This window comes from Pongo pygmaeus, chromosome 7 (genome assembly GCF_028885625.2).
Source record: "Pongo pygmaeus isolate AG05252 chromosome 7, NHGRI_mPonPyg2-v2.0_pri, whole genome shotgun sequence".
NCBI classification, from domain to species: Eukaryota; Metazoa; Chordata; class Mammalia; order Primates; family Hominidae; genus Pongo; species Pongo pygmaeus.
In genome coordinates, this window is record NC_072380.2 from 59,489,046 (window position 1) to 59,513,068 (window position 24,023).

At 42.1% G+C, this 24,023-nt stretch overlaps 1 protein-coding gene across 4 annotated transcripts in view; it reads right to left on the reverse strand.

Annotated features, from left to right (window-relative positions):
- The window catches only part of PRKDC (protein kinase, DNA-activated, catalytic subunit), a 181,498-nt gene that overhangs the window by 72,875 nt on the left and 84,600 nt on the right, over window positions 1-24,023 (reverse strand). For all 4 annotated transcript variants that reach the window (XM_054498116.2, XM_054498114.2, XM_054498115.2 and 1 more), the window contains exons 41-54: window positions 17,670-17,877; window positions 16,508-16,686; window positions 15,489-15,657; window positions 15,178-15,243; window positions 14,011-14,083; window positions 12,730-12,878; window positions 11,972-12,106; window positions 11,640-11,759; window positions 10,279-10,422; window positions 8,349-8,500; window positions 7,209-7,340; window positions 5,800-5,911; window positions 2,486-2,610; window positions 2,261-2,410 (exon numbers count right to left, since the gene is read on the reverse strand). In XM_054498116.2, coding sequence (XP_054354091.2) covers window positions 2,261-2,410; window positions 2,486-2,610; window positions 5,800-5,911; window positions 7,209-7,340; window positions 8,349-8,500; window positions 10,279-10,422; window positions 11,640-11,759; window positions 11,972-12,106; window positions 12,730-12,878; window positions 14,011-14,083; window positions 15,178-15,243; window positions 15,489-15,657; window positions 16,508-16,686; window positions 17,670-17,877 — 1,914 coding nt within the window. The remainder of the gene's footprint in view (window positions 1-2,260; window positions 2,411-2,485; window positions 2,611-5,799; window positions 5,912-7,208; window positions 7,341-8,348; window positions 8,501-10,278; window positions 10,423-11,639; window positions 11,760-11,971; window positions 12,107-12,729; window positions 12,879-14,010; window positions 14,084-15,177; window positions 15,244-15,488; window positions 15,658-16,507; window positions 16,687-17,669; window positions 17,878-24,023) is intronic.

The following is a 24,023-nucleotide window of genomic DNA, read 5'->3' on the forward strand; positions in this document are numbered from 1 at the left end:
AAGCCTATTTACAATAGCAAAGAAAAGAATAAAACACCTAAGAATACAGCTAACCAAGGAGGTGAAAGATCTCTACAAGGAGGACTACAAAACACTGCTGAAAGAAATCAGAGATGATACAAATAAATGAAAAAATGGATTAGAAGAATCAATATTGTTAGAATAGCCATTCTGCCCAAAACAATCTACAGATTCAATGCTATTCCTATCAAACTACCTATGTCACTTTTCACAGAATTGGAAAAAACTATTCTAAAATTCATATGAAACCAAAAAAGACCCCGAATAGCCAAAACAATTCTAAGCAAAAAGAACAAGGCCAGAACATCATATTACCCAACTTCACTATACTACAGGGATACAATAACCAAAACAGCATGGTACTGGTGGGGGGAAAAAACAAACAAAAAAAAACACAGACACACAGACCAACAGAACAGAATGGAGAACCCAGAAATAAAGCCGAACCATCTGATCTTTGACAAAGTCAACAAAAATAAGCTGCGGGGAAAAGATGCCTCATTCAATAAATGGTGCTAACTAGCTAACCATATGCAAAAGAATGAAACTAGAGCCCTGCCTATCACCATATAAAAAAATTAAGATGGATTACAGACTTCAATGTAAGACTTCAAATTACAAAAATCCTGGAAGAAAATCTAGGAAATACCCTTCTCAATATCAGCCTTAGCAAAGAATTTATGACTAAGTTCTAAAAAGAAACTGCAACAAAAACAAAAATTGACCAGCAGGACCTAGTTAAATTAAAGAGATTCTGTGCAGCAAGAGATACTATCAAGAGGGTAAACAGACAACCTATAGAATCGGAGAAAATATTCAAAATATTCACAAACTATGCACCTAACGAAGGTCTAATATCCAGAATCCATAAAAAACTTAATTCAACAAGTAAAAAGTGACCCCATTAAAAAATGAGCAAAAGACATGGATACTTCTCAAAATACATAAAAGCGGCCAACAAATATATATATATAAAAAAGTCATCATCACAAATCATCAGAGAAATGCAAATGAGATACCATCTCACATCAGTCAGAATGGTTTTCTTAAAAAGTTAAAAATCTGGCAGATATTGGCAAGGCTGCAGAGAAAAAGGAACACTTATACATTGTTGGTGGGAATGTAAATTAGTTCAGCCACTGTGGAAAGCAGTTTGGAGACTTGTCAAGGAAGTGAGAGTTGAACTATCATTTGACCCAGCAATCCCATTACTGGGTATATACGCAAAGGAAAATAAATCATCCTACCAAAAAGACACATGCACCCATATGTTCACCACAGCACCATTTACAACAGTAAAGACATGGAATCAACCCAGGTGCCCATCAATGGTGGACTGGATAAAGAAAATGGTACATATATACCATGGAATATTAGGCAGCCATAAAAAAGAATGAAATGTCCTTTGCAGCAACATGGATGCAGCTGGAGGCCACTGTCGTAAGTGAACTAGTACAGAAACAGAAAAGCAAATACTGCATGTACTTACTCATATGTGGGAGCTAAACACTGAGTACACATAGACATAAAGTCAGGAACAACAGACACTGGGGAACAGAAGAAGGGGAAGGGAGGATATGAGGCAAGAGTTGAATAACTACTAGGTAAAATGGTCACTACCTGAGTGACAGATTCATCTGTACTCCAAACCTCAGCATTACGCAATATACCTTCGTAACAAACCTGCACTTGTACCTCTTTATTCAAAAATAAAAGTTGAAAAAATGAAAAAAAAAAAAAAAAAAAAAAAAAGGTATATAGACTAATAGACTAAGACCGGAAAAGAGTACAGGGACAGGGAAATAATATAATGTAAGTAATCAGCAGCTTTCTCTTTTAACATATACTTTTATGCTATGTTGCAATTTTGAAAATAAATGAACAATTTAAACACATTAACAGAAGCCTCTCACCTGGCAAAAGAGGTACAGAACTCAAAAGCATACATTTTAAATCTGAAGAGAGCCAAGGTAACCCCATAGGCCAACTCCTTCATTTATGGATGAAAAACATGCCCTGGGATGTGGCTCCCCAAGATGCCAGGCCAAGGGAGCAGGGAGCAGGCCCACCTCAGCAGATATCCTATTCTTATGGTGCCTTCACCTTTTCTTCAGAGATTCCAACTTCACAAATGTGCATATCATGGAAACCCACAGGTTCTTCTTGAGTTGGAGACGTCTGAACAAATTAACACTTTATGAGCCAGTGGGACCCAAGAGCAGGGCTAGTGTTCACTCACCTATGTCTCATGACTTGAACGAAGTCCTTGCTCTTTAACTGGAAGTACAGCTCTGTCATTCCCTCCACACGACAAAGTACCACCTCCAGACAGAGTGTTTTCAACACTCCATGAAATTTTGGCAGCAGAAAGAACACAGCATTCATGAACCTGGCGGGGAAGGGAATTGGTGAGAGGAGGGCCGAGGACCCTCCTGCCCCCACAGGATCCCTGGACAGCCCATACCTGTCTGCAAGAGGAGGGAAGCTCTTGGTCACTTTGTTCAAGCACACAATAAACTTGTCCTCCATAGTATTCTGATGTTGCTTCAATTGTTTCGCAACCAGTTCACACAGAGACTCCTCCAGTATCTGAAAAATTAAGTTTATTTTCAAATACACAAAAGTGGAAATGTAGGTTAAGCACTGAAAGCAAGGTTTACCTTGAGTATTTAAGTGAGCCCAACAAAGGTGCTCAATGTTATCACCTACAAGGTAGATGATGGGACAGTAGGTGCTGGGGATGTCTACACTGACCATTGAACACCCTTAGGCTCTGGATCCTTGAGTTCCTACACCTCGGTGAGCCAGTCCACATCACTGTGCTCTGTGCTGAGCACCCAGGTGTCTGGCTCGTGTAGATGCCAGATCTACAGACATCTACAGATCTGACATCTACAGATGTCAGAAGATTAGTGTTTCCTACTGACACCAAAACACGTGGTAGGACCAGTAAGTCCTTTGAGAAGCTAAGCTAAATGGCTAAATATTGTTTGAGACATATTTTATGATGTTCAGATTTCTGATAAAAAATATTCACATGGACTAGAATTTTCAAGCAATTCTATTCACACAGCAGTCCCCATCACTGTACTGTCTGCTCATGTCCCGCCTCTTTTCACCAAGTGTTGCTACCTGTTATATATTCATCTGTGTACCATCTGTCTCCCCTCCCCAAATGCCAGCTCCCCAAGGGCAGGGACATGACCTGTCCTGTTCCCTACTGCATCCCTAGAACCAGAAAGTCCTCAAATGTCCTCCACACAGAGAAGCACTCAGTAGAGTCCACTGGAAGGAAGCAACGGAAAACACTGCTGTCCTTCCTAGCTCACCTCCTTCCTCACAAACATCAGAAAGAGGCGTAGGCAACGTTTCAAAGGCACAAAGACCAAACAGTTTTTCAATGCAAACTCAACACAGACTGAGCGCCTCAAATCTGAAAATCCAGAATCCTCCAAAACGCAAAACGTTTTGAGCCTCAGCATGACACTCAACAGAACGTTCACTGGAGCATTTGAATTTTGAATTTTTGAATTAGGGATGCTCAAACAGTAACTATCATGAAAATATTGCAAAACCAGAAAATGGAAACACTCCTGGTCCGAAGCATTTTGGAATAGAGATACTGAATCTGTAGTATGAGGCTATTTTTAAATTATCTTAAGAAAAACTCTTAACACAAAACCACAAATTTCAACGGCCTGAACCCCATATAGAATACATATAGTATTACACTACCAATTAATCAGATGTCTTTTTATTAAAAGTATTTAATACGAAAACACAATGAAATGATCACAATCTAGCAAGTAAAGAAAGCAAGTTATAAAACAGTATGAATAACAGAGACCAAGGACAGTGGAGCTGTGTGCCACAGGTGCTGAGGGACGTTGTGTGGGAAGAGTGCGAGCCCCTCTTACTGACTTCTTTTTATTTTTTTTTGAGATGGAGTCTCGCTCTGTCGCCCAGGCTGGAGTGCAGTGGTGTGATCTCAGCTCACTCCAACCTCCGCCTCCCAGGTTCAAGGGATTCTCCTGCCTCAACCTCCCGAGTAGCTGGGATTATGGGCGTGTGCCACCATGCCCAGCTAATTTTTGTATTTTTTGTGGAGGCAGGGTTTCACTATGTTGGCCAGGCTGGTCTTGAACTCCTGACCTCAAGTGATCAGCCTGCCTTGGCCTCCCAAAGTGCTGGGATTACAGGCATGAGCCACAGCACCCGGCCTCTTACCAACTTCTTTATGTTTACTCTGCTTTCCAAATTTCTACGATAAATCTGTATCACTTTTATATTCAGAAAAAAACATGTAAAACAGAAGTGTTTTTTATTCTTAAGTTGAAATTTAAGTCATGAGAAATTAAACCTGGGGATCTGCTGTAACTTGCTCCATTTATGGTGGAAATGAAGCATATTATGTAGATTTAAACCTCATATTTAGGGATGTTAGAATCATCTTGTAAAAAAGTTCTATTGAATTTAAGAAATCTGTTTACTTACAAAAATAGCTGATAATCCCTAAAATGAATTACAAGTAATGTTTGATCTTCCCAAAGGGGTCATCTTAATTTTATTTTAAATCCAAACTAATCCATACTTGGTGACATGGACAAGGGTCCAATCACAGCGCTGGGCCCACTGGTGCCTGCTCAGGACCACCTGGCTTCTCCTGAGCCTTTTCTCATCCAGCCCGACAGTGACTGTGGCCTGGACTCTACTCTGTCCTTTCTTTCAGGAGAGTAACTGAGCCGGGGTGCAAACTTGAGAATCATGAACATAAAAGCAGTCTATATAAAGCCATGAGGCTGGACGAGGCGGGCAGGGGAGCAGTGAGTGAGGCCAAAGCTGAGCTGTGGAGGTGGTCAGGGAAATGCAGCTGAGGAAAGGGAGAAGGGGCTGCCACAGGAGGAGGACAGGAGCCAAGAGTGTCCTCAGGGTGTGACCAGCTGGGCCACCCAGACAGGCTCTGCAGCAGCAAGATCCCCAGGGATCCACAGAGCACCTTATCCCAGTGATGCCCCTGAAACCCACTACCCTGCTTGGGCAACATGGCGAAACCTTGTTTCTACAAAAAATACAAAAATTAGCCAAGCATGGTGGCATATGCCTGTAGTCCCAGCTACTCGCTAAGGTGGGAGGATGGCTTGAGCCCACGAGTGCAAGGCTGCAGTAAGCTATGATTACACCACCGCACTCCAGCCCAGGTGACAGGGCAAGACCCTAGCTCTAAAAAGACTTTAAAACAATAAAGAACATGTTACTTCTTCATTCAGTCCTCTTATCTGAACAGCGCACTGCACTTAAACGTTCAGTTAGGCTCATCTCACAGTCCTGTCCAGTAGGCAAGGCAGCAGTACTGAGAGGGTAGCCTGGGAGGTCCCTGCCCCTGTTCAACAGCCACACCAAAAACTGCAAGGGGAGGAATGGACTGGGAGAGGACAGCGGCTATCTACCAGGACAATTTCCTCCACAAGAAAATCCTGAGACCAAGTTCACAGTAATAAAAGCTGGTTAAATACTCTCATCCTGATTTTACATTACCAAGTCGGTTGCTGATCTCTCCATGTTCACCAAGTTTCTAAGGTGTTTAAAAATCATGTGCCCTCTCTAAAAAACTGAGTATTATATTTGCTATATTATAGTAAGAAACAGTAAAATATTAATAAATGCAGATGCCCATTTTGTTTCTAATACCATACAAGAAATAAACATATAAGTATCAAGGGTCATAACAAATCAAAATAGAGTAAGAGGTATTTATTGAAAATTGCGTAGCACACTCACATTTTTTCTCTCCATAACATATCGAAGTATAAGTCCTAGAACTTCTGCTGCAGCGGCATACACTTCTTTATATCTTACAAAGGACATATTATTCACCAAAGCCTGGAAGTATCTACAATAAACACAGAAAAGACATATGCATCAAATAAACCATTCTGTTGTTCCACAAATATAAATGACAATTTTCCTTCTCATGTCATATTGACAGCCTAAGTTGAGGAAATCTAAATATAGAATGTGATGCAAATTCCATGCACAAATGCACACATCAGCATGTACGTAAGGGTGCCCGATGTCATAACCAGAAAAGCGTAGGGCAGTCTGCTGTTCCATCATGCAGAACCGCTGCAGCTGGACCATCCCACAAGGCTGAACAGACAGAAAGGTGCAGTGAAAGAAAGAGCTACTATCCAAGATCACCGGACACTGACTCCCTTTCAAAACCCACCTACTATAGCAGGACAAGGACAATAAAATGAGAAAGAGCATACTTCCAGTGCCGTCTGTGTGAGGAGGCTTCCCAGGGAGCCACCCATTCACTGTCAGCACTCAGGGGACTCTGCAAGGTTATCCTGGCGTAGAAGCCAAAGCCCCAGCCAGTGACTGTCTAAAAGGAGCCGAGTTCCCACTGAGGCTGCTACAAAGCTGGCTGCCTCAGCCCTGAGGTCATGTGTCATCTCTGGCACCAGTAACTGGTCCAACAGTGCTGGGGGGCCAACACGGAGGACCAAACAGAGAGAGTGATTGGGCATGGCAGGTGGAAACCCAGGGAGTGGCCAGGAGTCAACACTGACTTCACAACCCTCAGGAGCAGGACATCTCCTGCTCGTTTTATGATGTCCCAGAACCATCTTTCTGAGGCCTCGTCTTGGCATGTCACACCCAGCTGCCCTAGCTCGCAGGCAGGATGGTGCAGCCCAGTGTCTACCAGCCCTCACGGTCAGAGAGCCCAGTACAAAGCCTTCTGAGGGGTTTGCATTACTTTTGGGGATAAATGTTCAGAATATCAGTTTAGAAAATAAGAAATACTTAACACCTCTCACCTGCCAGCATGTATATGAAAAAATTACACTGTTTTAAACACCTACATTTCTCATTTGCCCCAAACATATTTTTTCTTCCAAAAAAATCTAAATCCATCTTCCTAAATTTAGGTAGACAAAAAAATTTTTGGTACAAATGGGGTCTTGCTATGCTGTCCAGGCTGGTCTCGAACTCCTGGACTCAAGCAATCCTCCTGCCTTGGCCTCTCAAATGTGTTAGAATTACAGGCATGAGCCACTGTGCCTGGCCCAGAAACATTTATAACATGGGTCTGGTCCTTAAATTTATCAAAACTGCACCATACTGAAGTCTGTCAATCCAGTTTGGGTAGACGTGACCTAAAAAATAATCAAGCAAACACGTACTCGCTACTCTGGATGCCACACTGTGGGTCATAGGGAGGCAGGTCATTGGCCATCACGATGCCTAGCAATTGAATCCCTACTGAGTTGTCTTTAGAATTAGGATCTTTACCGGAAAACTTTTCAAATATTAACCTGAAACATAAGCACAAATGAGAAAATTGAGACTGTCGCATAATCAAATAAGAAGCAGGAAGACAAATACAGAATTTTATTTTTTTGAGACAGAGTCTCACTCTCGCCCAGGCTGGAGTGCAGTGGCACGATTGAGACGGAGTCTTGGAGTCTCGCTTTGTCGCCCAGGCTGGAGTGCAGTTGGCACAATCTCGGCTCGCTGCAAGCTCTGCCCCCTGGGTTCATGCCATTCTCCTGCCTCAGCCTCCCAAGTAGCTGGGACTACAGGTGCCCGCCACCACACCTGGCTAATTTTTTGTATTTTTTTAGTAGAGATGGGGTTTCACTGTGTTAGCCAGGATGGTCTCGATCTCCTGACCTCGTAATCTGTCCACCTCGGCCTCCCAAAGAGCTGGGATTACAGGCGTGAGCCACTGTGCCTGGCCAAATACAGAATTTTCTAAAGCTAATCTTCAGGGTAAGAAATGCTTTTTCTTTATTTCTGTTTCTTCCCCAGGTCTAGCTTTGACTTTACAGAAATGCTTTCTTTTTCTTTTCCCATATCCACTATCCCTGCTTGCTAACACCTCCTGTTCACATCCAGGTTCCTCCAGCTTTGTAACATTGGCAATTTTATCACCCTCATATTTTAATTATTTGCCTAAATTCTCCCTTAGTTGATAGCAAAACTTTTTGAAAGTTTTAGCTTGCCTCAGGCTACAAAAAAAGGAATTACACACAAGTCCTACCCACCTCCCACCACCCTCTACCCCATGGGCCAATGGAAGGTGGTGCCCCTCCCCAGCATGGGGACATCAGAGGCAAGCTAAGGCGGAGGGCAGGGCCACTGGAGGGTGCGAGACACGCATCTGGTGCCACACTCTGGAGGCTGTGGTTTTATTAGTAACAATAAATTATTTTCTTCATCCTATCATTTCATGTAATTAAATTTCACTGTAATCATCATTTACCACACGCTACATTTTAACCTAAATTTCTAAACAATACTGCAAAAACCAGTAAACATACCTATAAGGGATGGATAAACAGTCCTTCCAGCACTCGACAACAGTCTTTATAATTTCAAGGTTGTGTCTAAACACAGCTCTTTTTGGATGAAAGACATGTTTCATTAGGAAATTAAGCAATCGATTTGCTAACACTTCATCTTTAGGGACCCCCTGAAAAGGTACAGAAATTCTGTATTAATATGCGGCATTCCATTCTGGAAAAGCATTTTTTAACTCAAGTTCATTTATAGAAGAAATCTGGCATTTTACAGGAATCCGGCTCCTGTTCAAAGCCCTGTGATTTTTCAGAAACAGGCAACAACAAAGGCTGACCTGGCAAGAGGACCAGGCACCACCGGCGCTGCAATCTCAGAGCTGCCGTCCAGGGTGCAGGCTGCTAGCTGCCATGCCCCATGCAAGCACCTCTGCCTTCCTCACTGGAGCCTCCATGCCTAGGACCCTTTATCTGAGGCCCTGGACAGGGGTCGCATGCAGGGCAGGGGAGCAGCATGAAGGCACTTTCCCCACTCCGACTCAGTATCCAGTGCTTTCTGACTCAGCTCTTCCCCATAAAACTGCAGAGCCTCCTATTCAGGGCCTCTCAACAGCGAGACGGCCCATGTCTGTGCTAATCCATCTGGCTGCTGAGTAGTACACCACTCTAGGGGCAAACAGAACAGGGGGAGTCTCCCTCCAGTGTTAGCCTCTCACTTCCATGACTCCAGAGTGAGTAAAAGCTTCACGGCAACCTTTCTGGCTTGCTGTTGCTTTATTCAGCTCCCCCAAGCCCGGCAGTTCCACTCTCTTGAGTTCAGCTGAGCTGCTGACAGCTACATCAATCTCTTCCAACGGACCCTTGTTAAACTAAACCCCTCTTAATTTTTTCATTTTATTAAGCAGAAAACAAAGTATTTCATTACACTAAGACAAAGAAATCTAAATTTGGTTAACCGTGAAACAAATGAGATAGGTACATCCAGAGACAAGCGTATGAGAAAGCTCCATGTATTTTTTTGTGGGCAGGGTGGTGGTGGAGCTGGGGGAACGTAGTCTCACTCTGTCGCCCAGGCCGGAGCACAGTAGTGCAATTTCAGCTCACCACAACCTCCGCCTCCCGGGTTTAAGCAATTCTCCTGCCTCAGCCTCCCGAATAGCTGGGATTATAGACATGTGGCACTACGCCCAGTTAATTTTTGCATTTTTTTAGTACAGATAAGGTTTTACCATGTTGGCCAGGCTGGTCTCAAACTCCTGACCTTAAGTGATCTGCCTGCCTTGGTCTCCCAAAGTGCTGGGATTACAGGTGTGAGCCATCATGCCTGGCCCCGCATGTGTATATTATATTTAATACAGACTGTTCCTACCATCTCCTCACATGAAAACGTTCGTATGCTGTCAGTGTCCACAGTTTTAAATGAGTAGGCAAAGCTCCAACACACACACACACGTCTACACTGGTGGGTACGGCATTTGCCTCAACATAACATGGTGTTATCATCTGGCAGCTACTGCTTTAGCCCTAATCTTGCCATTACTGGTATCAGTCAATACTCTGGGAGTAGAGAAGCTGGCACAAATGCCAAAATCCAGGGACTTCAGGACAGAAGTCCTCAGAGCCTCCCATTCAGGGTTGGTTGACGTTCAGTTTACACATAGTTTTAATAAATTTGCAATCTCATTTCTAAGGCAAGTAAAGGCAGCAAACAAAACAAAACAAACACCTGACAGCTTCATAATAAAAGCAAGGTCAGACGAATTACCAAAGGCAAAGGAAACAAAACAAAACCAAAGCAGGCTGAGGCTATTTGGTTTAAGAGCACACCAGCAATGTAGCAACAAATGCTGAAAACCATAGCAGTCAGTGAGAGGGACCTGAATTATGTGTCACAGGCTCTATAGGCTATTGGCAAAGGATAATATATTAACATAAAAGATGCATCAATCCTTACTGTTGGAGTGGCCAAGCCTGTCCATGAAAGAATAGTGGCCACTATCTCAACCACCATGTAGTGAATTCCTTCTCCTCCATTGTTTTCAGAAGCAGCCAGCTGCAGCAAGGGGCTAAGCCAGTGCTTTGCGTAAGGGCGAAAGACCTACAAGAGGATGTAAAAGTCAAACATCAAAGAATGGTCTTAAACTGCCAAAATATTAATACAAGACTGTATCTTCCATCAGCTAAAATTTTATACTATGACTGGACCTAAAGCCAAAACGGAGGTAAGCACGTTAAAGTGAAGTCATTAGTGTGGGCCCTAATCAAATACGACTGGTGTCCTTATTAAAAGAGGAAATCAGGACACAGAGACAGATACAAGGGGGAAGATGAAGTGAAGACACAGGGAGAATGCCTCTGACACACCACACAGTGCTTGAGGCTGCCAGATGCTGGGAGCAGCCTGGGCCAGGCTCTCTCATAGCTCTCGAAGGAACCAACCCTGCCAGCAGCTTGATCTCAGGCCACGGCTGTCTGAGTCCCCCCAGTATGGCACCCTGAGACCATGTGCCCAAGGTGTGAAGAATCAAGTGAGCCCCGAGGAAAGCAGGTGCTGCTGCAGCCCTAGAGCAGCCTGTCAGGGACCTCCTGACAGACTCACCACGTCTGCAGAGCTGCCCAGAATGACCTTCTATGGAGCCAAGTGGATGGTGTCACCCCACCACTTAGTGCCCTTAGTGGTTCCCTGGTGCTCAATGAATAAGCCCAACCCTCTGCATAGCTCTGGATGGCCTGGCCTGGCTCTGGTCCAGACCACACTCCCACAGCCCAGGCAGTCAGTGCAGACCTGCTTGGCTCACCCAGGGACCACCCGTGCTATGCTACTCCTTCCCTGCCTACTGCAAACTCTCACTGCACTTCGCCACGTCTAGCTCAAAGGCCTTTCCAAAATCGACTCCAAGATGCTCCTACCTCACAAACTCAGCAACTGCCTAAGAGTCAGCTGTTTTTCATATAGAGTTAACAGGAATATTTTCTCTCCTGCTCCACCCCCCGCTTTTTTTTTTTTCTACTATAAGGAAAGAACGTTGGCAGCCATAAGAAAGCGGCTACATGTACTTTATACAAAGACCACTTCTAACTCACGAGAGGTGAATTTACATGTGTTAAAAACGATAAAAGAATGGTGATGAACAAGTAGATAAATACTGGATGGCTAATCAGAGAACAAAAATGTCATGCTCTGTCCCTTTATATTTTCCTTTTTTGTGTGTGTTTTTAAGTATATTCATAGAATTGCAATTGATTCATTCATAGAATTGAATAAACAGACTTATAGAATCTATTCAAAGAATAAAGAAATAATCAATTACTTACCTCTTCTGTATTAATAACAAGCTTGGCTAAGAAGAGACGGATATTTAATGGTACTATTGGATTTCCCAGTTTGCCATGGAGGAATTTCATCCAGGGAGGAAGATCTCTTGGCACTGAATCCTAAAATAAAACATTCAAAATTACCTTAAAAAGTGGAATAAAATAACGATACATTTTGATATTATGGGAAAACAATGACAAAGTAAGACATGAACAAAAAAAATCACATTTATTTGATAAGCAGTTTGGTTTTGTCTTCAATATTAATTGTTCGTTCTCAATATGACACCAATGAATATAGTATTAACAGGTAAGATGAGTGGGAAAAGCACCTCTTCTTGAGGCGGGCCCAGGCTTCTGTGCATGTGCTTCACCAGGGCCGTCAGGGGCGCCATGCATTCATGCCGATTGAGCTCGTCCATCTCCAGCTCTAGCACATCATCATGCACCGCGGGGTCCCGCTGCTCCTGCGAAAGGGAGGGCCCAGGAGAGCAGAGGGTACAGTTAACATTCAGTGGACAAGGCCGTGGATGTGGGAGGCTCTTTCTGGGGCAACAGCATATAACAAACACGTAATAATGATAATTTGGTAATAATATCAAATACACTCACTGTACAATTAACAGATAAGAAGGATTTCATGTCTTCCTTGCATCCCAAGTACATAGTCCCCATGTCCCGTCTGCCCAGTCACTCCACAGGGTGGCTCCTGAGGTCAGATGTCTCTGTTACACTGACCCCTGACCCCCATCTATGGTCACTCCCCAGGGTGGCTCCTCAGGCCAGATGTCTCTGCTATGTTAACCCCCTGAACCGTCTGTATGGTGACTCCCTGGGAGTGCACCTCAGGTCAAAGCATCTTTGCTATGTTGACCCCTGACCTCCTACTGTGCTGATGATATCTGACTGCTGAGCCTACAGAATAAAAGGCTAGGAATTAGATCTTGGAAAATTCTCCAAATTAACTCTGTACTCCGAGGGTTGTCAATGGACAGAGAACTGGCTTCCTGTAGTAACAGCAAGGCATAGCTGTGACCCCCTTTCTTCATAAACATCAACAATATTCTTTTAGTATGTGAAATGTGATCACCCGTCTCCGAAAACGACCAGTGGCAGGTCTAGGGTCTTGGGAGCTGTATGAATAGCTCTGAACTCCGGTTGAGAAATCAAATTGACTCATTTCCTCACTCAGGGTACTGTCTGCCAAATATGACAGGGAAGACATATAGGAAGGACCATCTGAAATATAAAAAACGAGAAAATTACATGTATTCAAACATAATTAGTAAGAATGTATTTCTCTAAATTCAAATGATATGAAAATTAAAGCGTATTTTAATCTAAGGTTTTCATCAAGCCGGTGATTATTAACCTATTATCCAGATTAAGAAAGCAAAAAAGAAATGGGGAAGAGATCTCATTTTCTTTTTGTTGTTATCAAGCAGTTATTCTGTCACAGACAAGGAAATTGTTATACTGGTCCAATTTTGCATATGATTAACAAATTTTCTTTGCATTTAAAATTTTGATGATGTACATTTTGCCCATTAAGTCTAACATAAATGTGGGAAGAAATACTACTGAAAAGTAGCTAATCCAAAACACCTAAGAGATTTAGAAAACTGGTTCAAATTTTATTCTCATATCAAGAAATGATGATAAAGCTATAAGGAAAAATTAAGCAAAAAACAAAAACAAGGAGCATATAGAGAGATAGTGGACTAATTTTAAATAGGGAGGCCAGGAAGAGTCTACTTCAGGGGTTGGCATTAAACAACATGTCATGAGGTATGCTGATACCTGGGGTTGAGGGTATTAGAGGAAACTGCAAGTGCAAATGACCTAGGGCAAAAGCAGGCCTTGCACCTACAAGGCACAGGCAAGGGCCATATGCTGGAGTAAGCAGTAAGAAGGGCTGCAGGGGAGGGGGTCGGCAGGTCAGGGGCCTTGAGCAGCTCTGTCCTGCCGGAGATGGGAACCCACAGTGAGGCTGGGCACAGAAAGTGGCTGGAAAGGACTTGTATTCTAATGTAGACTTCTGAATGTATCTAAATAACACACAAACACAATCCATATGCAAACAATAAGACACCAAGCTAATTTTGTATTTTTAAAAAAGTGTAACATATCTGAGCCCCATCTAGCCGCTCTGAGACCTTTTTATGGAGCTAAGTTTAGCTAAGTACATTTCTTTCAAAATACAATTCCATTTGCCATTTAAAATACTTTTTCAAACTCAATTTCAATGTTTTAGGGTACTTATTTTCTATTTACATAAAAAATACCTTACTCCCCTATTTGTCTTAGAACAAAACAAAACAAAATAACCCATCGATTTGAATCCTTTCTCATGATTTTGAAAACATCCTACCTGAATCCCCATTTGCTGCTTCTCTGGCTTCTTTCCTAATTTCAATGTACTTTTTCTTTCTTTCCATAGGAACCTATTGGGCAGAACAAATAATGTAAAACATTTTATAATAATAGTCATACTTTTTCTGTTTTAGTAGCAATCTGGCAAAAACAATTATAAATTTTTCAACAAAACAAAACAAATTTAAAAGCACTAAAAAATAACCTCAAAAAGAGACTAGTGAGTGTCCCTTAAGGAAAGCCCATCCTGCAGATTCCCACAGAACTCGGCCCAGGCACTTAACCTCCATCTCAGCTCTGGTACAGCTCACTGCATACAGTCTGTACCAAGCTCTTATGCCTGGACTGCTGATAAATTTTATTTATCTCTGAACCTCAATTTCTTCAAATCTAGTTATGATATATCATAGTGCCTGTAATTGTTGTAAAATATAGAAGTAACATACAGCATGTGTCTACACGCTTAATAAACTGGTGCTAATTTTGTTGTTTTTTAGTTCTTTTGAACATATGCCTAGAAAACAATCCTAGTCTTGTTCAGAAGAAGTACAAGGCAGTATCACCATTCACATGTAGTGGTGAAGCACTAAGACATGGTGGAGGTCAGCAACTGTGTGGAGAAAGTGCACGCCATGGTGGATGAGCTCAGCTCTCTGCCCACCTTCCCATTTCCAATGGGTGCTGAAGGCAGCAACCACCACATTCTTACCAACTGCCCAACTGCTAAGGCTGGCATGTCAATCTGAGCTTGGCTAAAACAAACCCTGTCCCATCTGCCAGAGCAAGTCTTCCAGTTAATCCATGACTTCTCCATGATCCTGCCACGTTGCTCAAGCAAGGCCACAGTAAGGATCTCAACTTCTTTGACTGGAGTAATTCACTCAGAAAACAACTTCTGGGATATGTCCTTACACTTCCTTTTACTGGCACCGTCTTTCCTTCACATGTCAAGAGATGAAATCAAGTTCTGACAAATTTTGTAGTTGCCTGAGATTGTATCTGAAGCTACAATTGCCAGATTTTGTAGAAACCATATGAAACCACCAGTTTTTGTTGAAAGCCGACTTGAATATTGGCAACTTAATGTGTTTGACATAATATGGTTTTCTTTGTGAGCACTTGATAAGTTTTTTTTTTAACTTAGAACATTGAAAATTTCACTCACCTCAACTTCTACAGGAAAATTATAGCGGCGCTTCAGGTCGATCAGATTTTCAAAAATAAGCAAGTTCTGTGAATACAAAGAATCATATAAAAATAGCTGAATGGTGAAGATCCTCATAACCAATGTTACTTTAGAATGAATGCTGTCTAATAGCTCATGGAAAAGCACTCCAGATTTAAATATACCTATGCAGAATTAAACGAACCACATCTTTAATATAAGATGGTGCAAATTATCTATAAGTTTAACTGATATAATCTAACTTTTGAACTCCTACAATGACAATAGTGCACATCTTAGGAGAGGCCTACCTTTTCTGGTTTTTCACTAAACAGAAAACCTTGGTAAAATTTTAACTCATTGAAGACACAGCAGATGACAGATATGGCACAGTTGTATGCTGCACAATGGTAAAGTCTTCTCCTCTCCAGCAGCTGATTCTCTCCTGCCATGTTCTCTGTAAATGCATCGTAGCACAATCTGCAGAGAGATCCATGTAACAAATCAATTCGCACAACATGGCAATCACTGCTCAAGCCCAACAATGCCAGACAACAGGACCTAATGTCATTCAGCCTTTCTCGAGGGTCAGGCTTGTGCCAGGCAGAGTATTGGGCACTGGGAATATGAAAAGGAGCATGTCACCCATCTCACAGCAAGGGCAGCATACATACATGGATCTTGCAACACAGTGGTCAGTGATGCAACAGCATCAAGTGCAGTAAGTAAAGAGAGGGAAGCAAGGAGGACAGACAACAGCCTAGTCATGACTGAACAGTGATATCATTCACTGATGAGGTAAGATAGCACCAAGTAAGAGGAGGGTAATAATGAATTTGTTTGGCGATGCATAATGAGACACGGCAAAAGTCTGTGTTCAATATTTACTAGGAGGTGAACTCCATTAAAAGACAAGTTTTAGAGAAAATACATTTGATTACTTTTGTATTGTTTAGAATGCCTGTTAAAAAATATTTACTATGCCTTTAATTTCAAATCTCAGAAAAAATAAAATACTCTAAATCTTTTGTTACTGAAAATCACAGCACTAAAAATATATCAAGCTATTCAAGGGGAAAAACAGCAGGAAAAGAACAGTAAAAAGAAAAAGTTTTATTATTTGTAAAATATTAGTACAAGATAAAACAACTGTTATCCAATACACCCTAAATTAATGCCCTAATTAAAGTTCACCTAAGTGGTTTATAAGAAAACTATAAAAGCTCAGTATCTAAATAAAATATTTATTCACACTATATACATACATAAAAATATATGTACCCAAAGCATTGATAAATAAAATAGAATCCAAAATTAAGTAAAATCTTACCTAATCAATGTCTTTGTAAGTTCATTTCCTTCTGTAATACACGAGCCATGGAAAACTTGATTAATTTTTGATTCCTTAGCGTGAACATCATCTTTGGGAAGACGAGAATACATCACATCTAGAATCTTATAGTAGCCCATCTTCTTGGTGATTTGAGTATCAAAGGTAGATTCATTTAGCTTCAAAAAGGTAACAAATAATTATCTTTGGTCTTATTAAACATGAAATATATCTTATAGAATATATCAAATTTAATATTTAATATCCTTTAGACAGACAGAATTTTAACAGTCAAAAATGCTAAATCACTTCAATAAGAAAGCATGCAATTGTCCAGGTCTAGAACACGAATATAAGCATTGATATGTTACACTGGTGAAGCAGGAAATAATGCGTGACATCCAAATAGTGAGCCAAGGGTAGAAAATGTTTGCACAAAATCTTAATGAAGACATGGGAACAAGTGAAAATCCAAAATTCTCAGCTATTTTGAAGTTTGCATTAACAATGCGGCATCTGGGTATTCACAGTATTTCCCAACAGGATTCCGAGGGAGGCTGAGTGATACATCCTGCCCTCGCCCCACAAAAAGTATCCAAAAGATGCCCTCATCCCTGAATCCTACCTCCTCATGTGGCAAAAAAGGACTTTGTAGACAAAATTTAGTTAAGGGCCCTGTGATGAGGAGACTATTTTGGATTGTACAGGTGGGTAGGCCATAAATGTAATCACAGGCAACCTTGTAAGAAGGATGTGTAGGGAGATTAGATAGACAGGAAATGGAAATGTGACCAGGGAGGAAGAGACCAGGGTGAAACCAGCACAAGCCAAGCAATGCTGGCAGCCCCCAGGACCTGGAAGAGGCCGGGAACAGCTCTTCCCTGAGTTCCCAGAGTGAGCGTGGCCCTGACAACACTATGATGTCAGCCGAGTGAAACTGATTCTGGCCTTTTGGCCTCCAGAAGTGTAAGAGAATATCCAAATTTGCGTAAGTTGTTACAGAAGCCACAGGAAATAAAGGCAGATCCCATGTAGCCACAGACTGTTATGTGGCACACTCCTTGAAAAGCAGAGGCCATGTGACTGAGCACACAAGCAGTATCTAAGCACACCAGTCAAGCAGGCTGCTCACTTCTTATTACTGATTTAAGGCGTATGATACCTTTGTAAACCTGGACTTCAACACATCAATGGCATCCACCACAATTGTGGTGAAGAATTCTCTCAAAGCATCCAGGCTACAGTGCCACAGCAGAGTGAGGAGGGAGCGGTCCACAAAGGATTGGCGTGTGAAACTTAGGCGGGGGTCATCCTTCCTGAACATTTCATACACACTTTCCAGAAGGCCTACTTGTGTGACACATGAACCCCTAAGAAAACAAGATAAAATTATATGAACATCCCTGCTTTGAAGAGGAACTTTATGAGTGCCTACTACATAACAGGCAAAGTAAACACCAGTGACTACAAATTACAAAAATAACTTTAAGGACTATATATATGCAAAATCCACAAAATACAAAAAGCATTTGCACATGAACCATACTACTTTTATCCATACCCCAAAATCTTCAAATCAAACATGGGCATTAAAAAGAAGAATGTTTCATTTACTTTCAAATCTGGTCTTGCTTAAAGAACATCTGAAAGGCTCTGGAAGAATCTCAAGCCTAAAAATAGACACATTTCTAGGATATAAAACTCAGAAGTTGGCTGGGCGTGCTGGCTCACGCCTGTAATCCCAGCACTTTGGGAGGCCGAGGCTGGCAGATCATGAGGTCAGGAGATCGAGACCACCCTGGCCAATATGGTGAAACCCTGTCTCTACTAAGAATACAAAAATTAGCTGGGCGTGGTGGTGTGCACCTCTAGTCCCAGCTACTCTGGAGGCTGAGGCAGGAGAATCGCTTGAACATGGGAGGCGGAGGGTGCAGTGAGCCAAGATCGCACCACTGCACTCCAGCCTGGCAACAGAGCAAGACTCCGTCTCAAAAAAAAAAATTCAGAAGTTATGATTTTAAAATTCTAGTTTCTCCCTACCAGTGAACCACCATTGCTATTTCCCAAACAGAAATACACCTCTGGTCCTTTATTTTCTCACCTGAAAATAATATATTTGAATAATCATCTATAAAGTTTTGTCTATAAATCTATAAATTAAGAATGCAGAGTTAGTATCTTCATCTGTAAAAATAAGAGGGTTAAGACTAAATGGCCATTAAAATTCTGATGCCACGAAGTTAGATAACCAGGTCAAAAATACTAGATTCAGAAGGTAACTCAGTCATAAAAAGACTATAGGACACTACTAGATGCCATACAGGATTTGCAAAGTTTATCTGGGTACTATAATGGACTGAATTGTTTAAGACTCCCCAAATTCCTATGTTGAAACCCTGATCCCAGTGTGATTGTATTAGGAGGTAAGGCTGTTGGGAGGTGATCAGTGCCCTTATATAAGAGGTTCCAGAGGCCGGGCGCAGTGGCTCACACCTGTAATCCCAGCACTTCAGGAGGCCCAGGCGGGTGGATCACCTGAGGTCAGGAGTTGGAGCGCGTGGATCACCTGAGGTCAGGAGTTTGAGACCAGCCTGGCCAACATGGCGAAACCCCGTCTCTACTAAAAAATACAAAAATTAGCCAGGCATGGTGGCAAATGCCTGTAAACCCAGCTACTCAGGAGGCTGAGGCAGGAGAATTGCTTGAACCCGGGAGGCAGAGGTTGCAGTGAGCTGAGATTGCACCATTGTACTCCTGCCTGGGCAACAACAGAGAAACTCCATCTCAAAAAAAAAAAAAGAGGCCCCAGAGAGTTCTTTGCCCCTTCTACCATGGATGACTCAGAGAGAAGGTGCTGCCTATAAAGCAGGCAAGCGGGCTGTTGTTAGACACTCCATCAACTGGCAGCACGTTCTTGGACTTCCCAGCCTCCAGAACCATGAGAAATATATTTCTGTTGTTTTATAGGCCACCCACTCTGTGCTATTCTGCTACAGCAGCCTGAAAGGAATAACACAGGCACCATCCTAGGCTCATTTTCTCTTGAGGAGCTTTCCACTAGCAAGCACAGTAGAGATGCACATAAAACATCTGACTCTTACATAAAAAGCTAAGACAGTAAGGAGAAGCAAAATAAAAACAGCAAAGACCTAATGTTAAAAATGGGCCCACAGATGATTTACTGAAAAATACAAATTAAATATATAAAAATATGCCTGACTTCACTCATAATAAAAGAAAAATTAAGGTAACAAAGGGAAACCCTTTCTCACCTATAAATTGGAAAAACTCTGAATGTTTCACAATGTTGGCCAGACAGTGGTGAAACAGATACACTAGTACATTACAAATAAGGGAGGAATGCAAATAATACAGCCCCAAAAGAAGCAATACAGAGATACCTGGCAAAATTACAAATGTACTTACCTTTTCATCCGCATTTAGGAATCTACTCCAAAGATACATGGGCAAATACAAGATGATATAAACACAAGGCTATTCACAACAGCATTATTATTATTTTTAAAAAATATTTTTTGTAATGATGGGGTTCTGCTATGTTGCTCAGGCTGGTCTCAAACTCCTGGGCTCAAGTGATCCTCCTGCCTCAGCCTCCCAAAGCACTGGGATTACAGGTGTAAGCCACTGCATCTGGCTTCCCTGTGGCATTATGTTTAACAGCAAAAGATTAAACCCAGAAGTCCACTGGCATAGGGCTACTTTAAAATACTATGATACTTCTTTACAATGAAGAATTAAACACAAATTTTTTAAGACAAAGAATGAGGAAGATTTCTATACGCTGATAGGGCGAGATCTGTACAAGACACAAGTGGAAGAGATAGGAAGGTGATAGGGTAAAAGAGTAACAAGAAAAGGGCCTGAGATGGAAGGAAGATCCTCTGAATTGCAGCTCATTATATAGCTTTGATTTTAGTCATGTAAATATCGTACATGTTCAAAATGAAAATTGAGTCAAAAGAAAAAACAAAATTTCTAAAATTTGAAAATTAATTAAATAAGCACTACTAATTGGTGTAATAACCACACATCAAGAAAAAACTACATCAAATGATTTTGGAACACAAAATTTGACTGTATATCCTTAGATGGCATGTACTAAGAAAATTATAGCTAAAGTGAAAATTTTAAACTTCATCTAGCTGTCATTATTCTATGTAATAATACCGGTATTGTTATTTTTGAAAGTATTTTGTGCATATTGTAAAGCCATTGAGTAATTATAGACTAGCACTGGAAACAACATTAGAAAGGAAAAGAGAACAAGATGCACAGTGTAAAGGAATAAGAAAAGAAGTTACATTAAAATCCTGCAAAACAGAAAAAAGAATAAGAAAAAAATTTTAATAGTAAAAAATTTTGTTGCCTTTTATTTATTTTTGTTTATTTTTTCAGGCTCTCTGGCCTTGTTCCCAATCTCAGGAGGAAGCATGCAGTCCTTCACTATTACATAGTTTGTTGGCTATTGGTTTTTCATAGACAGTCTTTGTCAGTTTTATCGCAAATGGATGTTGTAGTTTGTCAAAAGTCTTCCTGCATCTACTGAAATTATAATGAGTTTTTGTCCTTTATTCTATTATACGGTATCTAAGACTAACTGATTCCCAGAGAGAAAAGCAGCCTTGCATTCTTACAATAAACACCAACAAGTTATGGCGTATAATGTTTTGTGGGTGTTGCTGAATAGGTTAATGTATCTTTAAAAATTTTTGTGTTTATATTCATGAAGGATACTTACTGGTCTATAGTTTTCTTGTACTGTCTTTCTCTTATGTTGGTCTTATTACCGGCCTCACAAAAGGAGTTGGGAAGTATTCCTTCCTCCTCTATATGCTGAAGGGTTTACGAACTACTGGTACAATTTCTTTTTTAAATATTTTAATTCCGGGTACAGTGGCTCACACTTGTAATCCCAGCAATTTGGAGGCTGAGAAAGAAGGATCATCTGAGCTCAGGAGTTCAAGACCAGCCCAGGCTATTTAGGAAGAACCTCTCTACGTTTAAAAAAAAAAAAAAAAAGAAAGAAAGAAAGAAAGAAAAAAAAAAGCTGGGCGTGATAGCATGCCTGTAGTTCCAGCTACTAGGCAGGCTGAAGGAAGACCACTTGAGCCCAGAAGTCAAGGCTGCAGTGAGCCATGATCATGCCATTGCCCTCCAGTATGGGCAACAGAGCAAGACCCTATCTCAAAAATAATAAATGAATGAATGAATGATAAAATTCAATGGAAGGAGTGGACCAAGAAGGCTAAATAGAAGCCTCCAGTGATTGTCTCCCCCACAGAACGCCAAAATGAACAACTATCTGTATAAAAAAGCACTTTCATAAGAACCAAAAATCAGGTGAGTGATCATAGTACCTGGTTTTAACTTCGTATTAAGGAAAGAGGCACTGAAGAAACTAAGAAAGATAGTCTTCAATCAGCTACACTACTCCTTCCTCATCCCCCAGCAGCAGTCACACGCAGGACACAGAAGCTGTGCACTTGGGGGAGGAAAAGCACAGTGACGGGGCACTTTGCATTGGAACTCAGTGATGTCCTGTCACAGCAGAAACCAACCCAGGGCAGAATTTAGCCAGCACTCACTGGGAGAACATTTAGACCAGCCCTAATCAGAGGCAAACTGTCCATCCTAGTGGTCAGAAACTACATTCTGGCAAGCCCTGCCACCATGGGCTAAAGTGCCCTGGGGTCCCAAATAAACTTGAAAGGCAACTAAGATGACAACAACTGAAATTCTTGGGCAAGTCCTCGTGCTGGGCTGGGCTCAGAACAAGTGGACTTGGGGGGCACATGACCTGAGATACCAGCTGTGGCCACTATGGGAGTGCTTGGCCATGCCTCCCCAAACCCAAGTAGTACAGCTTGCAGTAATAAAAGTGATTCCTTTCTTCTGCTTGAGGAGAGGAGGGGGACAGTAAAGAGGACTTTGTCTTGCAACTGGGATACCAGCTCAGCCACAGTAGAACAGGGCACCAGGGAGAATCCTGAGTCCCTCACTCCAGGTCCTGGCTCCCAGACGACATTTTTAGACACACTCTGGGCCAGAAGGGAACCCGCTGCCTTGAAGGGCTCAGTCTGATGGGATTCATCACCTACTGACTAAAGAGCCTTTGGGTGATGAATTATCAGTGCTAACCAGGTAGTACTTGCCGTAAGCCTTGGTTAAGACCCAGGGCCATGCTGGCTTCGAGTGTGACCCAGCACATTCCCAGCTGTGGTAGCCACAGGGAGAAACCCTTTCTGCTTGAGAGAAGGAGAAGGAAGAGTAAAGGAGACTTGCATTATGTTTCATGCCTTGCAACATGGGCACCAGCTTGGCCACAGAGGGGCAACGTCCCAAGCAGGCTTCTGAGGTCCCCAGTTCTAGGCCTTGGCTCTTAGGATTTCTGGACCTGCCCTGGGCCAGAGGGGAGCCCACTACCCTGAAGGGAGAAACTCAGGACTGGCAGCATTCACCACAAGCTGACTACAGAGCCCTTGAGCCTTGAGTGAAAATCAGCAGTAGCCAGGCAGTCCTCACTGCAGGCCTGGGGCAATGGTGACCACAGGCAGAGACTTCTTTATTTTAGGAAAGGAGAGGGAAGAATGAAAAGGACTTTGTTTTGCAGCTTGGGTGCCAGCTCAACTGCAGTGGAATAGAGCACCAGGTAAATTCCTACAGTTCCCAACTCTAGGCCTGGCTCATAGATGGCATCTCTTGACTCACCTGGAGCCAGGGAGAAATCATTGTCTTGAAAGAAAGGACACAAGACTGGCTAGATTTGCCTCCTGCTGATTGTACAGCCACTGGGCCTTGAATGAACACAGGCAGTAGCCAGGCAGTGGTCACTGAAGGCCTTCAGTGAGACCCAGTGCTGTGCTGTGCTGTGCTTCAGGTCTGACCCCATGCAGTCCCAATGGTGGTGGCTAAAGAGGTGCTCATATTACCGTTCCACCAGCTACAGGTAACTCAGCACAGACAGAGAGACTCCATTTGTTTGAGAAAAGTAAGTAAAGGAAACAGGAGTCTCTGTCTGGTAATCCAGGGAATTTTCCAAGATTGTACCAAGACCACCAAGGAGGTACCTCTATAAGTCTGTAAGAACCACAGTGTTACTGGGTTTGGGGTGCCTCCTACAGCAGATTAGGACTTAGGGTGGCCCCTAAAGCAGATATGGCTTCAGTGACCAAAGACTTAGATCATACCCCCAAGTACTTACAAATACCTGGAAAGTCTTCCCAAGAAGGATGTATATAAACAAGCCCAGAAGACTACAATAAATACCTAAAATCTTTAATGCCCTGATATCAATGAACATCCACAACCATCAAAACCAGCCAAGAAAACATGACTTCACCAAATGAACTAAATAAGGCACCAACACCAATCCAAAAGAGACAGAGATATGTGACCTTTCAGACAGAGAATTCAAAATAGCTGTTTTGAGGAAGGCCAACAAAATTCAAGATAATACAGACAAGGAATCCAGAATCTTATCAGATAAATTAAACAA